The sequence below is a fragment of the Neolamprologus brichardi genome, chromosome 6 (genome assembly GCF_056152115.1).
Source record: "Neolamprologus brichardi isolate AB-2024 chromosome 6, ASM5615211v1, whole genome shotgun sequence".
Taxonomy (NCBI): Eukaryota; Metazoa; Chordata; class Actinopteri; order Cichliformes; family Cichlidae; genus Neolamprologus; species Neolamprologus brichardi.
Genome location: NC_142109.1, coordinates 24,647,978 through 24,672,824, shown reverse-complemented (window position 1 = coordinate 24,672,824; position 24,847 = coordinate 24,647,978). Strand labels below are relative to the sequence as shown.

At 38.6% G+C, this 24,847-nt stretch overlaps 1 protein-coding gene across 1 annotated transcript in view; it reads right to left on the bottom strand.

The window, feature by feature from the left end:
- Positions 1 to 20,866, bottom strand: part of LOC102784717 (zeta-sarcoglycan) — a 365,649-nt gene extending 344,783 nt beyond the window's left edge. Inside the window, exon 1 of the mRNA XM_006790836.2 lies at positions 20,017 to 20,866. Coding sequence (XP_006790899.2) covers positions 20,017 to 20,055 — 39 coding nt within the window. The 5' untranslated portion in view covers positions 20,056 to 20,866. The remainder of the gene's footprint in view (positions 1 to 20,016) is intronic.
- Positions 20,867 to 24,847: the final 3,981 nt, after the last annotated feature.

Genomic DNA, 24,847 nt, shown 5'->3' with positions numbered 1-24,847 from the left:
AGGAACTGCCAAAGATAAAATCTCTGGGTGGTGAGCAGCTTTGAAGTACAGAGAAACTGCTTCCTTGTGGTTCAAAGTATTACCTGTTTTTAGTTTTTTAGTTACATTAAAAAAAATTTCTAAAAATTATTTAATGGGTGAAGGCAACAGAAAGTTATGTTTATATTGTAATATGGTATTGTATGGTATAACTACAATGATAATTTAAAAAGAATAAAACAATAATGCTGAAACTAATTAAAACTAAACCAAAATGAGCAAACCTATTGTAAAAACTAACTGCAAATAAATTGAATTATAAACAAAAGCAGAACAATATAAAATAAAAACTAACAAGAAAATACAAAACTATAAAACCTATATATAACTTGTAATTTACAAGTTGATATGAGCATATGAGTGTGAGATTTCTACTGTTTTTCCCAGCCAGGCCCACTCCTCAATCATAATAGGAAGAAAAGAGAAAGATCACAGTGTGAGTAAAAATTACTTTATAAAGGTTATGGTAGCTTAGTCGTCATGGTTACCATCATAATCACTTTTCATGAGTATGTTGGAAGTTTCCCGTCAAAGTCTGATATTTTGTTGACCCATCCATCTGCTGTAACCTTGTCTTTCTGTGGACTTCTTTGTCATTTTTTAATAACATCGACTCACTTCCTCCTTTGCTCACAAAATAAATATCATGGCTGCTACAACTTTTTACCATTTAACATAAAAGTGTGTCAACGTGATGCCCTAGCGAGAATATCCATTGCTGTCGCACTTCCAGAGATAACAGTCTAAAATAACCAGGCATTTGGTCCCCAAGGGCAACACACAACAATTGTGGGTAACATGTCACAACACCCCTGCCTACTTCTCCTATGCAGGCTCACACACCAGCAGTGTCTTAATATGAGCTGACAAGCGCCAACACATCAGCATATGCCATCATTCAAGATCAAAGAGATCGGGTGTGTTCAGGGTGGTATGGCCGTAAGCAAGGATATGCCATATCTATTTCACAACACCAGTGGATGGTAGCTATTCAGAGAAGTAGCAAATGCATTTAGTTACTGGAGTGGCGTCACAGCTACTGTATACAGAATACTTCCTCTGGCTACATGGTCACTGTGTGTTGCACTTCAGAAATTTTTTTTTTCCTTTCTTCTCCATTTCCCTTTTATTTGCTGTTTATCTGTTACTGCCTCTATAATTTTACACAGTTTGCTAGTATCACTTTGTGCTCAGGCCATTCCCTCTCTTCCGCTTCTCTGTCCTTCCTACCTTCACAGAGTGTTTCTGTTGGATTTGTTCCCAAAACAGGAAAGCGGTTTGCTTTCAGTTTGTAATCGCAGTTGTAATTGCTTATATAGACAAAAACCTGAAATACCAAGCATGGATCCATACCATTAACAGAAGCTTCTCAAGAACAATGTTGCAAACTAGGCCTATATGGAGGCTAAATGCAGGTAAAATTAAATATTTTGAAATGTAAATAAAATAGCTAATGACACTAAACGGCACAAATTACCTCTTATACCACTTTTCTTCTATTATGGGTTAATAGGAACCACCTTTTATATATTTTATGTATATTTTATTTTATATATAAAATATAAGGTCAATCTATTACTCTTTGTGACAAAAGGAAAAACTGACATGTTTGTGTCTGAATTCACCAACGGTGACAGGTTTGCTCTTTAGATTTTTTTTAAACATTATATGTTAGAGTGGGGGGGGGGAAACCTAATGCTTTAAACACCTACTGTAACTAAATAATAATTAATTCCATTTTCATAGTAGGCCTCCAAGAAAAATGATTGCCAAGAACTTTCAAAAGTCTACAGCTGGTCCTGCAAAACCCCCCTCTTCCTGCTTATTGCTCTCTCGCCCCCTCTGGTGAGACCAGCTGTCTCATAGCAACAGGATGACACTGTTCCTGATTGCCTGACCACCTACACACACAAACGCATTGTACATATAATCATGTATCCCTGACAACATTAAATTGCCTTACATTTAATTCCTGAAAACCAACATCAGCATAACTACTGCTCTCACTTGAAACCAACCCGACAGATTAATCTAACCCTAACTACTGAATTTAAATTGTATTGTTAAGCAGAAACTGGCTATAAGTTTAACTCAAACATTGCCTAAACTATACTGTCACTAGTTTAAAACAACTCTAAAAAAAACAAACCAACTTAGTGTCAGGCAAGCTAGACAGTTAACTCCAATCAGTTAACGTCTTCATCAAAACAAAATTATTCTGAAATCATTGATGTGAAACAACACTGTTCCCCATCTTAATGAAGATGGATATAAAAGACAAAAAATAATTCAATGGGTAACATGGGCTGCAGATAACACACCACTGCATTGCCTTTGACTCTCCAGTTTACGACTCACTGCCTGGACTGGGAGAGGATGAACAAGGTTACACTGTCTAACTCTAACCTCACTCCAAACTTAAAACATCAACCTTAATTTTAAGGATCTACGTGTTAGGGACTTGCTTTGAATGTGAATGTGAATACATTCCCATATAAATTTATTTTCTGTTTTGCCATTTCAGCAAACTTTCACAAAATACCCACATATCTAGAAAAAAGCATGAGGGTAATGCGTTTACATGTGTTTTTGTGTAAATGTGCTTTTTGATGTTAAGGTGGACTGATAAATAGATTCAGCAAAAATTCCTTTACAGCTAATACAAGCAGCAGATCTATTTTCAACCAGACCTTGGTCTCTGAGAGGCAAGTAAAGCATGCTGCTGTGATCAATGCTCATTCATAACAGCAAAGTTAAAAATAATAATAATAACAATACTCTTTGGGCTTTTTCAAATAAAGTCTTTATCTGACATTACTTTTAGTTGAAAAAAGGCAAGATGGCCTCTTTTTGGTGAAATTACAAAATATTGTGTGCATAAAGATCTTCAAAGTGCAGGAATGCAGAGCATACACACATACTTACAGATGTAAACTGAAAAAGAAACACACACGTCGATGCATGCATGTGCCAAAATCCATCTAAAACAGAAACTATCTGCACTTTCTTTCATGTCTTTGGAAAAGTCAATACAGACAAAAAATATGCAAGAGGAAAAAAATTAAATGAAAAAGTTTGAGAAAAAATTCCTTTTTTCTACTGAGCTGGTCCTCACAAGGAATAGCAGAGTATCTATTACACATCAAAGGCGCAACACACAGTTTTTTTCCTTTTGACTCTGTTTCCCTTCTAATAAAGAGAAAAGGTTTGAAACTAGCAATGAAAAGAATAAAAAGGGGAATGCTGTGGTAAGGAGCTACGGTGGAAAGAGATGCTCTTTAAACTTTAATAGATTGTTTCTCTCTCTTCCAGGTAGCTTTCTTTGCTGATGACTTTGTTAAGACGATTTCTTTGTATAGAAGTTGTGAAAATGTACTATGCTACACTGTTGCACCCTCAAAAATGACAGTAGAGACTTAAATTTGAGAATGCCTGCTGTTTAAATTTATTTGCATCGTGCTGGGATGATGGAAAGGGCATAAAGATTTTTTTAAAGGGTCTTTTGTAAAAAAAAAAAAAAAAAAAAAAAGAACAAACACCTGATATCAAACTATTCAGACACTGGCATTCCCAAAAATAAGCACACACACGTAGCCTGATACCATCAAACATTAATATTGCAGAGACAAATGCACACAAAGCATCAAAAGCAGGTAGAATGACAAGATCAAGAGAATCCCTGCATGGAAAAAGAAATAACATCACAACAAAATATCAAAAATAAGTCTCTTTCATGTCATGACAAAAAGGAATAAGTAATTTTACCCACAATGCAGTTTTTAGGTTCAGGAATGAAAGACGCATAAGCTGTCCATCTTCTTTTGTGACATGAACAACATGTAAAGCTATTTCTGAGCAAACAAGTGAACAAATAATAAGCTCAAGTCACAACATATGGATCAGGCTCTGATCAACACACTGGAGGTTCAGTATATTGTTGTAGTTTTGCTTTATTTGATGTTGTATTGATCTTAGAAGAGAACAACAATCCTTATAGTTCTCTCTATGAGCACATGCGTACACACAAAGACATTCATTTAGGCCCCAGTTACACAGGCCTAGACCATCTGATTAAACCAGTTACAGTGGCATAGCGTGCATTCTTCGACTGGTCGGTTGGTTATTGGAGCTTGCCGGCTGGTCCATCCGGGAGAACCCTCTTGGCACTACTTTTAGTTGGAAGAAAAGAATAAAGGTGGCCACTTGTTGGTGAAATTATAAAATATTTGCAGACGAGTTGGCATGGAAGATGCTAACTTGCCAACTAACCCTTGCCAACTACTTGGCAAGTGATAGTCAAAGTGTGACACAAATCAGAACCAGTCACATTTCATAGTAAATTTCCTTTTGAAGTGTGTTGACACAACAACTGCTTCAGTGTACTCTTTTTCCATTTTGCATTTCGCATTATTTTTAAGTTTCACTACAGAGTAAATGGTTGAAGTTGCAAGCCTTGGGTTTCATCAAAACCACAGGTCCCTACGACATGAGCGGGCCTAAAACTGGGACTTTCTCTCTCAAGTAACTTTATATTTAAGATGCTAAAGCATATCGTTAGGGCTGGATCGGGTGACCCTGAATCCTCCCTTAGTTATGCTGCAATAGGTGTATGCTGCTCGGGTATTCCCATGATGCATTGAGTATTTCTTCTTCAGCCTTCACCTTCTCACTCACTATGTGTTAATAGACCTCTGTCCACTGAATCATACTTATTATTAATCTCTGGCTCTCTTCCACAGCATATCTTTTATCCTGTGTTCCCTCTCTCATCCCAACTGGTTGCAGCAGATGGCCGCCCCTCCCTGAGCAGGAGGTTTCTTCCTGTTAAAAGGGAGTTTTTCCTTCCCACTTTTGTCACAGTGCTCGCTCATAGGGGGTCACATGATGTGATGCCATTTGATATTATACAGCAATTTAATTCACTGGCAACATGCTATTAATTTGTAGTTATCATAACTACAAAAAAAGACACACACGGCTCTGACATTCGAAATCAAAGATGTGATGCCAGAGACCTCCGTGGGTGGTCAGATCTCAGCCAAGAGTGTGTGCACATTCACTACTTGATGTTCTAATTTGTGTGAGAGTCCTGCCTTCTGGGTAGAAGCCTCACTCTGAAGTTTTCCAGCCACTCAAGAACTCCTGCGTGATCTGCTCCCATAAGTCACCACTACTTTCCTTAACTATAGTGAGGCAATTGTGCGTCTTTTCTCCTCACGCCTTCCTAGGAATGATAAAACAGAATGTATTTGTCAGTCACACTGAAGAATATCAATTGTACATATGTTAACGAGCATAAGCTGCAAATTCAAAGGTATTGATTTAAGTGATTATTACCCTGATAGCGCATTCAGAGACAGATATCAATTAGATAAGATATATGGCACAAGACGCATGGTTATCTTAGCTGCCAGTTTCAGGATCTGAATCAATTTAGCAGATAGAATCAGGCTTAAATCTGGCCAGCAGCCAAGAATATTTTTACAGGAGTTTGGGTCAAGAAGTTAAAAGCTAGCATTTTTAAGTCAATTTTACAATTTTAGGAAGCATCCATTTTCTTTGTCTCTGGCTCTTTTATGTTCATTCTGACCTTCACTTTCTGCCTTTAATTCTTACACTCAGCTCTGACTTTCTTTTTTACCTTCCTCTACACTTCTTGCCTCGATCTTGCTTTCTTCTTCTGTTATGCGTGCTCTTCTCTCTGCCCTCTGTCTATTGCTGCATTATCGTCCATCTGTAGCTCTCTGAGGTGAAACACAGTCCTCTGTCCTCCTTTCCATCACTCCATCTCTTTCTCTCCCACTTCTGAGTTACGAGAACAGACAGTGACAAGGACCTTGTCCTATTCTGCTTCATTTCTCTCAATTTATTTCCTCTTCCCCAGCCTTTGGGTCCCCGTTTTTATTTAGAAATAACATTGGCTCTGGAAGCTCACAGTCATAATCACAAACTATAAATACTCCAGAATTACTTTCAAGATTAGTTGATTCGTTAGTGACATGTGACGGTACATTTGGCCACATTTTAAACCCAGCACATGCACAAAGCTCAAGCTCAGTATTTATATTAAAGCAAACTGCTAATCCAAATCAGGCAGTACATTGATACATGCATAAGAAAAATAACATTTATTCACTATATGATGGGAAAATTGTAAAGTAGGTGACATCTACATTTTGTAAAATGGAAATGAAATCCAATTTTAATGAGTTTAGAAAAGGCATATTTTTCAGCTGTGAATGTAATCCAAGCAAATTGAAGGAGAAGCGTGGTGTGGAAAACATGTTAATGTTATCTCTCTCCTTTTGTCACACTTGCTATCTCAATTAGACTAAGTTCCTCACAGTCTTCAATGAATTACTGCAAAAGCTGGCACAAATAAGAACAGCACATAAAGGAAGCGAGAGAGAGAGCGAGAGAGAAAGGTGTCTAGAGGTGTCTGTACCTGGACTAGACTGGACACTTCATTCCCCCCATCACCTCACTTTCTGTCTGTCCCTCTACATTTCCCAGAGCTTATTTCATGCCCCTGAAATCTAGCACCAGGTGTTGGTCGCCTTGCTGGCATATAACTCAACTCAACCTCCTCCATATTACTCTGTCGTTCCGCTCCATCCAGCCCTCGATCTCTCCTCTTTCCCTCCTCTTCTCTGTGCTGCTCTTGCTTCATTTGGCTCATGATGAGGTGTCACCACTCTGTCCTTGAGTAGACGAGAATCCCCTCTGACAAAAAGTGTTTGTGTGTGCGTATGGATCCCAGCATGTGTGTAATGTGTTTGCCTGTTCCTGCCTTTCGCTGCAAATGTGTATGTGTGTATGTGTGTGTGCATGCGTGTGTGTGTTCAACATGTGTGTGGCCTAACCTAGCCTGCAGAAGTGAAAGACATCAGGATTGTGCTGTCACAGCAGGAGAAGAGATGATTTACTTGTCAGGGGGCTGAGGGACAGGAAGGCAGATACAGCTAACAGATAAATGCACTGCTGCTGGTGGGATAATGTAAAGATGCTAGGCAATACTGCAGGGACAGTACAGCTGAAGGACCATTGATGCAGAGCGAGTTAGGGCACAGGTTGTCTGGCTCCTGCAGTCATGTTTGTTTCAAATTATGATTCATATGGTGTCACCTTCGTATCTTCAGCATTTTTGGCTGTACCTTATTTTCCAGCTTAGAGAGTTAGAACATCCTGTGGTCATGTGGTTCTAACACAATGCTATCCAATTAGGCTGAACAATCTTCAATTCACAAATGCATATATTGGATCTTAGGGGCAATCTTAAGGCAATGCCCTACAATGTCAAAAGTCATCATGTTATATATTAAAAACAGGCTGAAGTCATCATGTTGTAATAAAAACATCATAAAACATAAAGATTTTGGTATAGCCAGTGGCCTTCGGGAGGAAATGCACTCTCTGAGTGCTCTTTGCATTTGGGTTGGACATCACCTGCTTCTAGCATTTCCTACTTTGTTAAAATTATAATTAATAGTGCATTTTTTATACAGGTGTCATATCAAATCACAGTTGATATGATAAAGCACAATGTAGTAAACTGATATTTAAATAAAGTAGAAAAATTAACAATATAAGAACATAATAAAATGTTCACAAAACAGGGAGCGTAATTAAGCTATTTTAATATAGGCTGTGTGTTTTGGCTGTTGTGACACCACAACTGCTGGGATGAATAAAGTAAAACATACCTTATTGAATCCTATCTTGTCTCATCTTAGAGATTCAAATTTGTCACTGAAAAATCAACCCAACGTAACCCATTTACCCTAACAGAGAATTTTGCTAACAAGATTGAAGTATCGTGAAATTCTTTAAATAAGATTTGTTCAGTACTTTTACTGTTTGTTAATAAAATTAACACAACTGAACTTTTTAGAGTGTTAACAGTGCAAAGGCTGGTATTTATCAACCTGGGTCAAAATCATTTAACCCTAATATTTAATTCAATTGTAATATTGAGCTAAATTTATCTCATAATGGCATCAAAGTCTGTGCTTTGGGACGTGACAGACAGGACAAGATGGTGTATAAGGAGACGAATATTACCCTGTCATTTCAGTGTCAGTTCCACAGTCTCTGTAAATGATAACCAAGCTGGGGCACATGATAGCTGGCTTGCTGCAGGGAAATGACAAAATAAATGTTATCAAGGAATAAAGGTTATGCCGCATGTGCAAGTTGGAGGCTGAGGATGCAGGGAGTGAAAAGTCCATATCTGCTTACAGCATTTTGGAGGTATAGCCTCCTGCACAATCATGAGGTAAAAATTAGAGAAAAATGTGTTGTCAGTATAAGATAATCAGATTTTCTGAGTGGCTAAGCTAAATACTGCACTACCATTTAAGTGAAGTTTAGTTTATGGCCTGTGTGCATTACAGAATATGAGTCCAAGTGCAGCCCTAAGGCTTGCCCAGTGTTAAAAATGTTATCTCAGCCAGATTTACACCAAAGCCACGACAAAGAGCCACTGATTTGTGTACCTGACAAAACAGGTGATCATTAGCTTGTCATAGCTGGACCACATAATTACCAGATCATGATTACCTTGTCATTACAACATAATTCAATTTTGAAATAAAATTGTTGTTGAGAAACAGAGTCATGTTGCAATAAGCTACAGATGATCATAGCAATTTGTGAAGAATTTAATGACTGAGATCTGAGACTGTTTAGCACCACTGTGCAAAGCAGCATATTAACTTGTCATTGCTGGACAGGGGGACATAGCCTGCAGCAGTGCACATGATGACAAATGTAAAGGTCCCTTCATGGTGAGCTACACCTCAAATTAAAATCTAATATTGAACAGTGAACAGCCTTGTGACATTTATGCTGCAGATGAAATGGCACCACATCGTTTCATTCTTTCGGACAGAGACAAATTTGTACATCTCTCAAAACCACTATCTCTGAAGTAGTCACAGTGGACAGAGGAAAAATGTACAAGTTAATGAAAGTCTGCAGAACAAATGCACACCCGCTATTTCCTTGATTGCAATTTTCAGTGAATTAAGGAGAGACTGTTGTGGTCATTCGCAACACAATTTCAATAGTGTTGCAATACTGAAAAGAATTCATTCAATGTGTCAGTGACAGGTCAGCTGAAACAAGCATTTGAGCGTCAATGCCAGAATCAGGGGTATAGAAAACATCAAGGCCATGTAGTCGAGCTATGTGACATATCCAGGATGAACTGTGCCATGAGCCTTGATCATGATGCTGATACTGCGATGTATTTTTCATATGCCACATTTCATGGTAGAGCGCTGATAATACTGCTCCTCATAAAAATGTTTCATTAAACTGAGGAAGGATCCTTTATGCACTGACATATCATGGCACCTGTTGTGTCTGCTGTATAACATTTAAAAATGATATTGATATTTACACTGATACAGTGTTCAAAGTGATATTTTGCTTTTAGACATTGCGGTGTACATGCTGCTAGTATGGGCCACTATTCTGGCCAAGACTAAAAATGCAGCAACAACTATTAGATTATTTAATATGAAAGCTTGTAAACGTATTTCCTTTTCTCCCACTGGGGCTGAATCTTAATCACTTTGATGATTACCTGATTTCCCCCTTGCATCACAAGTCGATCAGCGTTTTCAGTTTACCAGTGAAATATGTCTACAAAAAGCAATAGATGAATGTGATTGCTGTTTGATGTAATTCTGGATGATTTCACTAAATTCCACTCAGCTCAAAATATCAAAAAAAATAAGAATGATGAATCTGGTGTTGCTGAGCCACTTTTTCTCTGTTTGCTGTTCTTGCTTAATGCTGTGTGCAAAGTGACAGGTTGTGTTTTTTCACCAGTTCTTATTATTTCACCTTTTCTCAGTTATACTTTGGAATTTAGACAGATAGATATCAAGCTGAAATAAAAGATTTTAGTAAACGGTTTCAAAGAAGTAATAAACATACCACTGCACTACAAGGTTTTAAAATTGTTTACTGTTATTAGTGCTCTTATTTCGGCCTAACTGGAGAATAAAAAGAATATTTAAAAAAAAAAAAAAAAAACACTGTAACTTTGGAGGCATTGCGTATGCTGTAATGCTGCTGCAAAAATGTGTATAGCTTTATAATATACACTCACATTATTAATGCAGCAAAAACCCAAATTTGCTTGCTTTCATTCACACATTCTACAGTAAGTGCAGATGTGATTGCTGTGGAAAAGGAAGAAAGTAGTTGCAAGAGTATGAGAGAACATAAAGTGGACAGAGCATTCCCTTGTGCAAAACTGGCTAACATAGGGTATAAAGGTCACACAATGAGAAACAAATGCACAACACTGTCACGCACCCCCTGAGGCTTTCACAGGAAAGGTTGAGTGGCAAGTAGCGAGGTGCAGCATCAGTCATTGTTAAGACTGATCGCTCGTTTGGAAGCTTTTGGGCTCCACGGGGATATGTGTGCGTGTGTTGTGTGTGTGTCTGAGTATGTATGTTAGTGATTACTGCCATGAGTGGTGATCTGGGGACAAGTACACAGTAAATGCACCACAGGCAAACACAAATGGATTCGTTTTTGTATCCACATGTGGACGCAAAGGGTTATATAGTAATGCATTCACACATTTACACCTATTTCCTCACTGGTTATTATATGCATAAAGTGGTCGTCTGCAGGATGGCCAACTGTGTGTGTTTGTGTGTATAATTGTTTAAATCATATAGTGATGCGGACCCTAGAGTCTCCCCAAGGCCAAGATCAACCCCACTATGTTTTCTCTCTGCTAACAAAACATGTCTGCAGTCCACTCTGCCTTTTTCCCCATCTATCTACTACTGAGTAATGCATCCCCAGACAACTCTCATTTCATGATTTCTTGTATATCGACGAATGTGACTTAGGTATGCTGCATGCATTCTTAAAATATCCCTGATGCTTAATTAAATTCTGCAGGACTCACTTGCCTAAGTTTAGCTTTGTGATTCAACAAAAGGTGAAAACCACTGCTGACCATAAAGATCTCACATTTTAAAAAAAAAAAAAACATCTTGATGATCTGCAAGCCTTTTAGTAAAATATACTGTGGACCGAAGTTGAACTTTTTGGAAGGTTTGAGCCCCTTTACATTTTGTGCATTTCGTGTAAATTTCTTAAAAAGAACATTGTGCCAACAGTCCAACATGTTCGCCTAAGGCTGCTTTGCTGCCTCGGGACCTTGATGACTTAATTGGTGTCATAACTGATGGAATCATGAATTCTGCTCTGTGACAGAAAATCCTGATGGATCTGGCCATTAATTAAGTTGCATAACCCAACTCAAGCACAGTTGGGTTATGCAACAGGAAAATGATCCAAACCGCACTAACAACTCAACCACAAAAAAAATACAAAAAATAAAATAAAATAAACAAAACAAAATGAAGATTTTGGATTGCCCAAATCAGGCACTCCTAATTGACGTCCAATTGAAATGCTTTGGCATGATCTTAAACAGGGCATTTATGTTTGAAAGCTCATCAATGTGGCTGAAGTAAAACAAAGAAGAGTGGGCCAAAATTCCTCCACGCCAATATGAAAGGCCCAGAAAACTGCTGTTCTTGCTCCCAAGGGTGGCACAACCAGTTATTAGATTTAGGGCTCAATTGCTTTTTCACACAGGGCCAGGTAGGTTTGGATAACTTTGTTCCCTTAATAAAAGAAATCAGTATTTAAAACTGTATTTTGTATTTACTTTATTTTTACAGGAAAGAGGGGAAATACATATTGGTAAGGTTCTCTTAGGGAGCCTCTGATGGCGCTAGACCAGCTGTTTCTAGTTCTTGTTTCAAGAAATATTTTTTAAGAAACATTTTTGCTGAGAAAAAACAGTCCATTTTAAGTCTAAGAAGAAAGAAAACAGCATTACTTTCCAAAATACAAGTGTATTTTCCTTAATTATTACGCAGCACAGCTGTGTTAGCTCACCTTCAAGCAATTCATAATGTTGGGTGGTTTAAAGTTCACGTACACATAGAACAGAACACATACATGCCTACAAGCAATGTGAAGGAGAGGGGTTCATACTGTGAATTACTTTACTGCTCAGCAAACATAACAAAACTCGTAAACTTCAATATGCACACACATTCACAAAATCTAAACACTGTAAATTAACCTTTAAAAGGCCAATTCTAGCCCCATAGCTATTAGACCTTTAAACACTGCTACCCAAGCAGTACACACACGCACACCCACCCCCGCACACACTCACACGCACACAAACATGAATAAACATAAACACAGAAAAGCCATGATTGCGAGTGAAATTCTATTTATGTAACACACACACACATGCACAACCACACTATGTTGTGTAATGGAAATATTCTTTCTGCAAAATTGGGTAATTAACTGTAAAATGAACTGATGTGGATAAAGAAGGTTACTGACTACTTCACTCTGCAACTTACCTTCAATATGGCACACTCCTGCTCCGGGCCATCTCTAAGTGAATGTGTGTGCATGTGTGCATTATTGAATTTATAATGAAATTAAAAAACACTGTGGTAGGAGTAAGGAAAAGGTTAAAAAAAAAAGAAGCCTAGAATAATTTGGGAATCGTTTTAACCTGTACTCATTTATATACTGTAATACTGTAAAAAGTATTCACAAGTCTGCCTTTACACACATATGAACATGAGTGAAATCCCATTCTTAATGCATTTGGTTTAGTATGATGTTGGCCCACCCTTTGTAGCTCTAACAGCTTCAACTCGACCATTCTTCCAGAAGTGCATTTGTGGGGTTGAACACTGATGTTGGACGAGAAGGTTTGGCTCACAAATTCCACTGTAATTCATCCCAAAGGTGTTCTGTTGGGCTGAGGTCAGGACTCTGTGCAGGCCAGTCAAGTTTTTCCACAGCAAACTCGCTCATCTATGTCTTTGTGGACCTTACTTTGCGCACTTGTGCGCAGTTCTGTTTCAACAGGAAGGGACCATCGTCAAACTGTTCCCACAAAGTCAGAAGCATGAAATTGTCCAAAATGTCTTGGTATGATGAAGCATTAAGAGTTCTTTTCACTGGTACTAAGGGGCTGAGCCCAGCTCCTGAAAAACAACCCCACACAATGATCTCTCCTCCTTTACACATGACACAGTGCAGTCTGAAAAGTACTGTTCTCCTGACAACTGCCAAACCCAGACTCGTCCACCGGATTGCAAGCCACAGAAGTGTTATTCGTCACTCCAGAGAATCCAGTGGCAGCATGCTTTAAAACATTTACAACTTTGCATTTGAGTTGCTGCTATTCCCAATCACTTCCATTTTGCTGTAATTCCATTAATAGTTGACTATCTTTTTCGATATTTTTTCATTGTTACTCCAGTATTGCAGGTGTAAGAAAGTAGGGGAAAAAAGTAGACGACTGTTCAATACAGAGGCAATGGTAATATTAATCAACTGAAATACATTTTTAACTCTGCATACATGAGAACCGAAGTATACTGGCTAGCTACTAAAGGTTGCCTCTGTTAAGTGAAATTAAAATACATCAGTACCTTACCAGTCAACACTGATTATCACTTTAACCCCAAATGTAACATAAGTCCGTGTCAAATTTATCAATGAATGATAGAAGGGAGGGATTTATCTTAGTTCAAAATAGTACAGGTTATTAAGTTACCTTGATTTGAGCAAGTGTTGATTAGTTTAATTAGACAAACAATTTTGTCTAAATACCAAAAGTGAAAAAAAAAACAGAAATATTAATATGTCAGTCTTGTGTTTTCTATTCATTTGCACATTATGCAATGCCGTGTGATGTTCCAATTCCAATGGCTAAGAAACTTCAAAGTGGTTAAATTCACATTCAGCTGCCTATTGCAGTGGAATAATTTGCCACCCGGAAAGGCTTTGTTATTAATGTGATGCCACAGTCAGGAATCGTAATGCATCCCAGCCTATCTGTTATGGATTCAAAACTGAAATGAGGATGCATGCAAATGTTTGGGAAGTCTCCACTACAATAGGAATGAAGTCAGTGTGGCTGAGAGTGAGGCCCCCACTTTCAAATTGTGCAGCTGTCACATTGGCAACCTCAACAAACATGACTGTCACTACAATATAATGTATTTCACACTGGAGCACATTGAGTAATCAGTTCATGTGTGTTTTTGCACTTGTAACATAATTGAACTGAACTGGTGATACACAGATGAATAATTGCACTCTCTAACTTGGAGGTTAGAGAGGCAAGCTGCAGCCCAGCTCACTTAAATGAATGAGTAATGTTCTCCCATCCTTCAGCAGCTACTTTTGAAGTGCCCTTGGAAAAGGCAGTGAACCCCCAATTGCTCCAATTGAGCTGCTCAGTGGCCAGAAATGCAAAACTGTGGCTGCACTGGGTGGTTACCAAATGGATTTAAGTGAAAGAGTGTAACCAAGGTGGGAAAACAGCCACATTGCAAATGCTGTTTCATTCAGTTTCAGGCTTGTATCATAAGTTGGTTCATTTGGCTGTGCACTTTGGGATTAACTAACCATAATTTAGAAGTTATGTTCTATGGTGGCTAGAAAAAGAATTACATTTCCTTGTTTTTTCACTAGTCACAAATTTGTAGACACTATTTATAATGTATAGTTATAGTTATATCAGTGTTAACTCATAATCTGTAGACTTACGAAAGATAAGCTCCAGGTTTCCTTTGCCTGTTACAAGTCCAGAGCTTCTGATCTAGAGGGTCAAATTCAATCTGACTGCCCTTATTATACTGTATATAATTTATGGTGCAGCTATTACTAAAGATCAATACCACTTAAACTGCTCTATTGATATTGAAACCTGCACTGATTTATGACCCCATAGGTCTTTGGTTAAAAACACACACATTCACATGCACACACAAACACGCACACACATACCAATTGTAGATTTGATATAATGCAGTGTCTTATCAATGTCCCGATGTTGTCCTTGTTCTCTGTTCATTTCCTGAGAGTGCTTTTTGAAACACACACACACACACAGGCACTAGACACACACACATTTGACTAACTGAAGAAAGAAAAATCAGGTTTTTCATTAGATTGGATTGCTGTGTGTTACCTTATACGTGGTCCAGAAGGCTATGTGGTCAGTAAGCCTGTGCAGTTTCTCTCTCTCTCTCTCTCTCTCTCTCTCTCTCTCCCCCTCTCAAACACACACACACACACACTTTTGCTATATTAGAAAAGCCACTATATTCATTTGCAATTCCTACACTTTTCAGCATTTAATCATGAATTATGATTTCTTGCATATAAACTCACTCAGATGTGCATACCTTCTAACCTTCACTATACAGAGCATACTGCAGGAGTGTGTATGTGTGAGTACTTCTGAGTGCCAAAACCCAATGCACTCAAACTTAGGGACTGTCACCATTGCCAAGGATATGACACCAGCTCTGCAGAAAACATCAAGCAGATAGATAAAGAGATGGACGTAACAGAACTAGATGGAAATGCTTTAAACTCAATATGTAGTGTGATGTACTAACACCGCTAGGGGTGAGATTTGATTAGTTACCAAGCGCTCTTACGTGGGATGGGAGGTACAGGTGATCATTATTTTTAGGGAATAACAGCTGGAAATCCTGCATGGTCATTTACTTTTATATGGAAAGGAAAGGTCATTATTCTTTTAACATAGCGCTATAAAACTAGGGCCACCAACTTTTAATATGCAATCACAGTAACATTCAGTAACTTCAACTGTACAGAGATTAACAAAACATAATCTAATGACCGCAATGACAGCTTAACTTAATTATTTACCTTTAGTCATTCAGAGAGAATGGGAATAATACATGCGATGCTGAATTTTATTCAAAAAGCTCAGTTGCATTAGAGGCAACCACATTGCTGTTTTAATGTTTTAAAAGTTTTAAAACTACACATTTGCTTTTGCTGTTTAGGTGTGTATCCAACACAGTTGTGATTGTTGGTGAGCTGGGCAACTTACAAAGATTCATAACAGAGATGCACATATATATGTCTTCATATATATCTTTGCATAAATGTAACTATCAGATTGCCATAAAATTTTTACACAAAGTGCCCAGAGTTCTTATTTAAACTTGTTATCAATAATTACCTTTGCCGATGATTCATGATGAGTCAGTAAGTGATTCATCAAATTAACATAAATGTGTGCATGTCTAATAGGAACAAACATCAAAAAGACACCAGAAAATAGCAGAGACAAAAACATTAGTACTCACAAAATTCTGCAGGTCAGTTTCATTGGCTAACAGTTAAGGTCATTTTAAAATCCGAACGCCAATTTTGATCTTTTAAACCAGCAACCAGCCAGCTGAGTCCAAGTCCATCTGGAGCTCTGCATCAGTGCAGTATCAAGGTCCCATTCTCAGAAATTTGATCACATAAAATGTTGCTTGAAATGTCAAACCTCGGAGGAATTTTATTGATTTTTTAATTTATCTAGTTACTGGTCACCAATAAATGCAGCAGCACGCAGTAAATAGACATTTCCACCCACAGTCTGTGTCTACATTGTATTCCCTATTGAAAACTCAGTGGTATAATAGGTGTACAATGTATGTGGCCATTAATGGCCATTAATGTGTATACTACAGTGAGCTTTCGTAACTACTATTATTTACTTATCTTTCAATACATGTCCATGACTGCTAACAGTGACTTACTCTAGAGTTAGAGCGAATATATTTTCATTATATAATTCAAATGTATAATGAATTGAATTAGCATCTATAAATAGAGAACCGCATTAAAAACAGCCAAGATACTGAGTAAAAGTTGAGTGATAAATGACTAGCAAACATTAACGGAGGTGGCAAAAGTACAAACATTCTTCACTTAGGTAGAAATACAGACACTTACACGTGCACATTGTTTAAAAAAATGATCTGGCAAAAGTAAAGTACTGATTCAACTTCTTTATTCAAAGTGAAAAAAGTTCTGAAATTCACTCAAAGTATAAAAGTAAAATATAGTTCTTTGGAGGACATCAGCTACCAGCTATTTTGTTCAAACGAAACTGAACTTCATGTCATATAGTTAAAAAATAATAATACAAACTTTACTTCAACCCAAATTCTAATTCTAAACTATTTACTCAGCTTGAACAGGTGTTATGTAGAACACACACAAATTAAAAGAAAATGGAGTTCATCTCTATTTTCTGTTTCCTACAGTGTGAGTGACTTTGCCTCTGCACCAAAACAGAAAAATGAGTAAAGTCGAGTGTAGTGTTGTAAGGTGGTGAAAAGAATTCATATGAACAATATTTTCGATATTTTCTATTCTGAGCTGCAGTGGATTTTTTTAATGCATCAGCTGCCATGTGCTGGAGCTGCTGCTCCAATATTCACTGCTCTTTCTGGATTTACCAAACAGAATTCAACATAAGATGATGTTACATGAGCAAGTGTAGCTGATTTCTGACACCTAAACATTATAAGGCTGGTATGAAGGTGGAATTCAGTGCGTGAATCTAATCAGCATCCCAATCTTTACCTTAAATTTAATATGAGCTCTCCTACCATTGATGTAACCTAACATTGACCATGAACATCTCAGCTTCTCTTCACCAGTCCAACACAGTTAAAATAAATAAATAAATAACTTCACCCCTACCATCCTGTTTGTTTTCAATTTATTTTACAGGACATTTCAAAATATGAAAAACCATAATTCTACACCACATGCTGATCTAATATATGATTAAAAGAACTATAAAACACTATTGCCATGTAAGCTTTAGAGGTATAGTTAATCAAATATCACTGAGCAGTCCTTACAGTTAAAAAGTAATCTCTTATCTATCTTGATGCATGCTCAATCATCCAGGTAAGCAAATCCCCAAAGGTTGATTCTGTTCATCTGGACAGAATCAGCCTTTTGGGATAATATCTTATCTCCTCTGTCCTGTCTTTTTCACATATTTCTCCATCTCCATGTAAAGTTACCTCACATTTTTTTCTCTCTCTGGAAAATACAGCAACTGTACCTTTAGCTAGCAGACACCTTGTTTGTTTGCTGATATTTGTTGAGCTGTTAGAAATGTTGCATTTGAAATTACCTGCTGCTTCAAAAAAAAAAAGTGATTTCCTTCACGGGGGAAAATAATTATTTGATTTCTTTCTCAATTTGTAAGTTTGCCCACCGTCAAAGAAATAAACAGTCTTTCATTTTCATGATAGTTAATTTTGATGGCGAACCAAAATCAAGGGGGAAAAAAATATATGTAGAAAATCTGTGGAGGGAGCCAAAGCTTTGAGTTGCCAATCAGCAGCCAAGAAATCTAAAGGATTTAAAGTTTATTTAAAGAGGAGTGAGCCAAAATTCCTCATTTGATGTGCAAATCTGGTAACCAACTTCAAGAAATGCCTTACTGCTGCGCTTGCCAACATGGGTTTCTCCACAAAGTACGGAGTTATGTTTTGCTTGAGAATCAAAAACTCACTTCACTCAGTGACATCCATGACAGGATATAGAATTTATGTAATGTGCTTTTTGTAGAGTTTTTGGTTAATATTCTGTCTTGCGCCATTAAAATGAAACTACCATGAAAAGAGACTGCATGCTTGGTTCTCTTCTGAATTGCTCGCGCGATAATATCATGAACACATCTTTTAAACTTGTGCCAAAAATGGACTGTTCCAGACTTTAACCCCTGAATATAGTGACTACAGTTTTAATTGGTTTGATACTGGGAATTCCACAGTGATGTGAAATAACAACACCCATCAAATGCATTAAACCTAAAGTAATGAGCCTGTTTTGAAAATGTAACAAGCAGCAGAAAGGAAAGATATCTGTGTTAAAATATGAGGAGTAAAAAGTAAACAATTGTCAGAAAAACAAATATTCCAGTAAAGTACAAATACCTGAAAAGTCTACTCAAATAAGTAACAAAGTAGTTGTACTTCATTAATTCTTACCTCTGGTCAAACGTTACTATAGATAGAAGCAATGTCTTCTTATTGTTTTTTCCATTATGTTGCTCTCATTGTGAAGTGCAAAAAGATTCATCCCACAAAACACCGAATTTGACCTACATGGACATGCAAATGCCTAAGAAATTGGACACAAATGTCAACGGTTAGAATAAAAGGATAGCAAGAACTATATAAGCTTCCTCCACTAATATAGTCGGGAAAGGAATGTCTACACAGCCACATAACCTAAATCTGTGTGCACAAGTACACACAGGTATTTATTTCTTCCCCTTGACATTTAGGAATCGCCAGCTTCACTTTTAAGCCAGTAAAAACCCTGTATTACACCGAGGGAAATGAAAAGTAAGAAGTAACAAAGTAAGAAAGGGGATAGAAATGACAAATCTGGTGGCAGTCTTACTTCTCTATCTGTTTCTATGAATGTTTGCTAATTCATTTACACGTCGGGCGCATTCGTCCCGTCTATCGAATGTCCCAACACCGCACAAGAGTTCACTGCAACAAATCTTTGTGCAAGCAAAGCTTAGTGAAATTTACCTTACACGCTGAATGCTGACACACGCTCGCCCTCACACTCCTCTTTTAACCAACATGCACGAGTGTGGTTTTATACTTAACAGAAACAGAAACAGAGAGAGGGAAAGGAGATCTTCGATAGTACTGCAACTACATCCGTTTACTCGACCCGAATGTTAAACCCCATTTGATGACTGTACCTCAAGACTTTCAGATACCAGTTAACCTCCCAGCATCGAAAAGTCACTTGGTCCCCCCAAGAAGAACAAACAACCTGCTGGCCGCCCATCCAACTAACCAACAGTTAACAAGCATCGTCTCATGATATCAGCTTTACCCTTCAGCACCAGTCAGTCATTTGCGGATTAATCCAACCAGCCAATAACAGCCATAAGACAATTCACTCATCATTCCAAGTCACCCAATACGCCACCAGTGTCTCCACTCATCCACCCATACAGAAGGGTATTGCAACTCTCTCTGCAGGAATAAGTGCGCGTCTATACTGCGACTGTCTTACCTTGAGCGCTTCTATATCCAAAGACGTCGAGCGGTCCATGACAGAAAGTGAAGTAGCTTACTGCTAATCAGTCACGAAAATACAAGTCCCACAGGCGGAGAAGATAAGAGGGAAAGAGATTAAAAACGGAAACAAAAAAAGGAAGAAAAAAAGTTGGGGTGCTCTCGAGAGTCCCAAACTCTGCTGCGATATCCCCTTGATTATTGTTAGGATTTGGCTATTAATATTCCAGCACGGCACGACGAATTTTCTCAGTTTCAAGCCTCCCTCTGGGTCGCTTGGTAAAATCAGGACTCCATAGCATGGAAGTACCCCCCGCCTCCAGTCCCCGGTTTGTCCGTGCAGAGAATTGATGGATGAATTTGAAAATAGATAGAAAAAGAAAAGAATTCGCCGTGCGTAATGTTTTAAGCTGCGGCTTTTGCGAACTTGGTGATCCGTTACGTGTTTTTGTGTTGTTACATCTGAGTGAGAAATATCGCCCCTCTGCTGGAATGAAGCCGGGATTTAGACTCTCCTGATAGTCGGTCAGCGGATAAATGCCGTTATATCCCGTGGAATCCCGGTAAATGTGAGTGTGCTGTGTCTGCTCTTGCAGAGGTGGACAAATGGAGAGAAGACGTCCGGCTCAGAGAGATGATATTCTGCCTTGCCTGGGCGACTTCCATGCGGCAAACCGCCAGAGATATCAGCTCTCCCTGAAAGAAAAGGGAAAGAGAGAGAGCGCGAGAGAGAGAGAGAAGGGGGAGAGAGAGTGAGAAAGAGACAGAGAGAGAAAGACCCGGTGGAAGAAATGCTGAAGATAGGAGATGGAAAACTAGAAAATAGGCAATGATGTTGACGTATATAATTTCAGTGTCTGACGCCCCAGAGTGTGATGTTAGCTGTTTCTTCTCTCTCTCTCTCTCTCTCTCTCTCTCTCTCTCTCTCTCTCTGTGTGTGTGTGTGTGTGTGTGTGTGTGTGTGTGTGAGTGAGAGATGGATTGGGGGGGGGGGGGGGGGGGGCATTCTAATCAATTAGATGAATGGACAATGCTGCTTGCCACAGAACTCAAGAAGGGTATTTAAATGCAGAGGCTGTTGGAAGAGGGTTGTTTCAGAAAGTCTGGGGAAGCTTGTGTGTGGTTTTGTGCGTGTCTGCATTTGAAGTGTGTTTGTGAGTACAAATGCAGTGCAAAAGCATTAGCCTGATACACTATCAGTCTTTTAATATTGCAGAACACGAATCATACTGTGATTGCCTGGGAACAGAAAAATACTGTAAAAGAGTCAGTGAGTAGATCATATTTATAGATTGACAAAATTTCTTTCTTTTTTGTCCTAATTCCTTTACTTAATAGTAAATTGTCGCCGCCTGCTGACTGCCAGGGCTTTTCCTCATCCATAAAACACCTTTTAAAAAATGTTTGCAAGAAGGTGTAATCATAAAACGAGGTGAGGAAAAGAAAGTGAAGAGAAGATGATGACCAGACGAGAGCAAAGCAAACTAATACAGAGCTGACGGGGAAGAAGAGCAATGGAGTTGGATGAGAGGGATGTTTAAAAGATGTGACGATAAAGGCTTGTCAAGCACAAAGTTGCACAGAACAGGAAGAAAATGGGTAACATAGGGTGACAAGGTGGTTATGATACATAATATTGTCACAGAACGCATTCCCAAGTGAAGCAAAACATATAGCCATACGGTTACAAGAAAGGTTTGTTTATCATTTTGCACAGTCATATCATATTTAGCAGTAGTGTATTATTGTTGTACAGAGCTAAGACTGAGAGTTGATGAACACATAATCATAGGAAAACACACAATAACTCCCACTCTCTGTTTCTTTGTCTCACACACACACAGCCAAAGACTTATTGAATGGCACACTAGAGAACAGAGGAACATTTGTTGAGGGAGTCCGTCAGAGATAACGAACATCATATTAATGAATGCCTCAGTCAATCTCTTTGCTCCTCCCTCTCTGTTTGTCTGACTCTTTTCTTATGTACGCTCATTCGATACATGACTCGCTCTAACTTCCCTGCTGCTATCTTTGCCTCCAGTTCCTTCATATTCCTATCTCTCTGTCTCTCTCGGTCCTCCATTCTCTCGTTTCCCTTTTATTGTTGCATTCTCTCAACCTTTCTGTCGGCTGCACTATTTTCCTTTTTCCTGCAGCTCTGCAATTCAGAGACCACAACCACCTCCATCTAGCTCCACTGTTTCTGTTTTTTTCTGTAAACTTTGTGTTGCAGAGCAATTAATCACTTTTCTTAGTCCTTGTGATTTTTCATATGGGAGAGTCTGACCCTTGTTGCGGGTACTCGCTACTGTGCTAGCTGGAAATGCCATCACCCATCTGTCCCCTCTCCTGTCTGTGCTTCCAGGCTCTCTCTTTGCCTCTCATTTACAGTGGAGGACATAATTATTTGATCCCCTGCTGAATTTGTAAGTTTGCTCACATATGTCTGTGAAGGTTCTCAGTCATCCAGGTCATCGTAGTCAAAGGAGCTTGCAAAGAAAAGCGTCTGGACTTCTTTAAGTTACTTCTTCAGTTCTAAGGTCAAATGGTGGGGAGTCCCAGATTTAAACCTAGTGGGAGTATCCCCCAACAGAGGGACAAAAGGACCCCCTTATGATCCTCTAATCGCCTGAGCCAAGGTGTGAAACTGGGTGTGGGTCCCAATCAGCCAGGGTTTTGGGTGAGCTCATTGTGAAACCTGGCCCCACTTTATCATGCGAATTCCTGAGGTCAGATGGCCCAGGATGTGAGTGGGCGTTAAGGCGTCTGGGGAGGGAACTCAAAACTGGATTATAGAAGGCAGACAGCAGACAGTTGCTCACATACAAACAAATGAACAGTGTCTCATTTTTATGGTAGCTCCATTTTAATGGAGAGAGTAAAAATTTCAACCAAAAATACAGAAAAGAAGCCACATTACATGAAAGTTATAAATTCATTTGCATGTCACTGAGTGATATAAGCATTTAATCCCCAAGAAAAACACGACTTAGTACTTGGTGGATAAACCCTTGTTGGCAAACATAATGGTAAGATGTTTCTTGTAGTTGGTCACCAGGTTTGCACACAATTCAGGAGAAATTTTGGTTCCACTCCTCTTTACAAAAACATTCTCAATCCTTTAAATTTCTTGGTGGACACTTGGCAACTCAGACTACAAGTTTTTTCCACAAATTTATATATAGAACCTACGTCAGGAGACTGACTGGCAACTTCTCGTTGGCCTCTCCTCTCTTGCCTTTGTGGCCCTATGAATTGGGCTCTCAGTGCAGCAAATGCATTCTGTGCAAAATCGCCCCAGATGTCTTCAAATAAAAATGAAAATGGATTAGCACTGTATTGAATGCAATTTTTACTTTACAAAAAATAAGCAAAAAAAAAAAAGATTTATTTATTTAAACTTAGTTACAGCACACAATCTTTCCTTAAATGAGATGGAATTCATTTTTTCCATCTTTCACACTAACCTCTCTGATTCTATGTATCCCCCCTTGTTGCTTTGTGTCAGTACACAAACCCCCCATCCAAAACATGCAGTGTGTAATTTTACCTGTCACACTGGTCTAAAGAAGCATGACTGAGTTCTGCAGTAGCAGCAACTGACTTAACATGATTCTCTGTGTCTCTCTCCCTCTGCTCTCCCTCTGTTCCTCTAGCTTCAGATCAGACAGGAGTTTTATTCTACTTAAATGCAAAGTGCGGCTGCTTGCTTTGCTAGATGCAAAGAGAGCAAAAACTCAGGAGAGGGTCACTTTTTCCCCCTGCCTCGCAGTATAAAGTTTGACAGCAACTTATAGGTCACTGCTGAGTGCTAGATACTTTGAGAAAAACATAGAGGATTGACATGAAAATGCTTCAGTGCCCCAGAGAAGAATTATGGGACAGTGAGAGAGTTCCAGTAATCCTAATTTAACTAAAGCAGTGCTTCCTTATCCTTATCCAAGAAAAATGGATTTTAAAAAAAATGAAATTGCATTTCCTGGCACAATACAATGCTGTTTTTCTATATCTTGAAATAAAGATTTAAGGAAAACAGAAATATTCCAGAGGTCATCTGATCAAAACTTTTACCAGGTGCAATCTGCAGTACAACTTAAACAATAACCATGTAAGGTAATTCCCATGAAATCGTTTTGCAACCACGGCCAACAAGTCTGGGAATGTTTCCATGATTGAGCACTATCGAGTGAATGAACTGTGAATTAACAAGTCTGTAACATGTACTGATTGTTTCATGGTGCACTGGCTTTAATAGTCCATTATGCATTTAATTTAACACACAGACACACGCGGATTTTTGTTTGTGTCTGTGTGTTTTCATATACTCATTATTTATTCATTCACATACACATATATTCATGTTCCCCTTAAAAACAGTGGTTTAGATGAGAAACATTGGGGGAGGTTTTTTTTCTCCAGAAAGCCATTACAGTCTGCAACAGCCACTGGAACTGAGCTAGTAACGTCTCTCAGTCCTTAAAAAACACATGCTTCAATTTTTGATTAAATATATCTTAACTTGACAGACTGATTGATTTATCAATCTTTTCATTGATTTATAAGGAATGTTTACTCGCCCTCTGCTTATATTTTACACTAAAAATAAAAAAAAAAGACTAACGTTTTTGGTAGGCCAACCGGAAGGCTGGCGACAAAGGCAGGGACCCTCAGGCGACAGGACAAGAAGTCGACAGCGGCAGCGGAGACATGACCCTTCAGGACCTCGGGCGAAACGGAGACCAGGCAGAGCGGACACCTTGGGTAGAGCGGGAGCAGGCTGGGACTGCGCAGGGCACACAGCAAGCTCGGGCTGCTCTGCCTGGGGC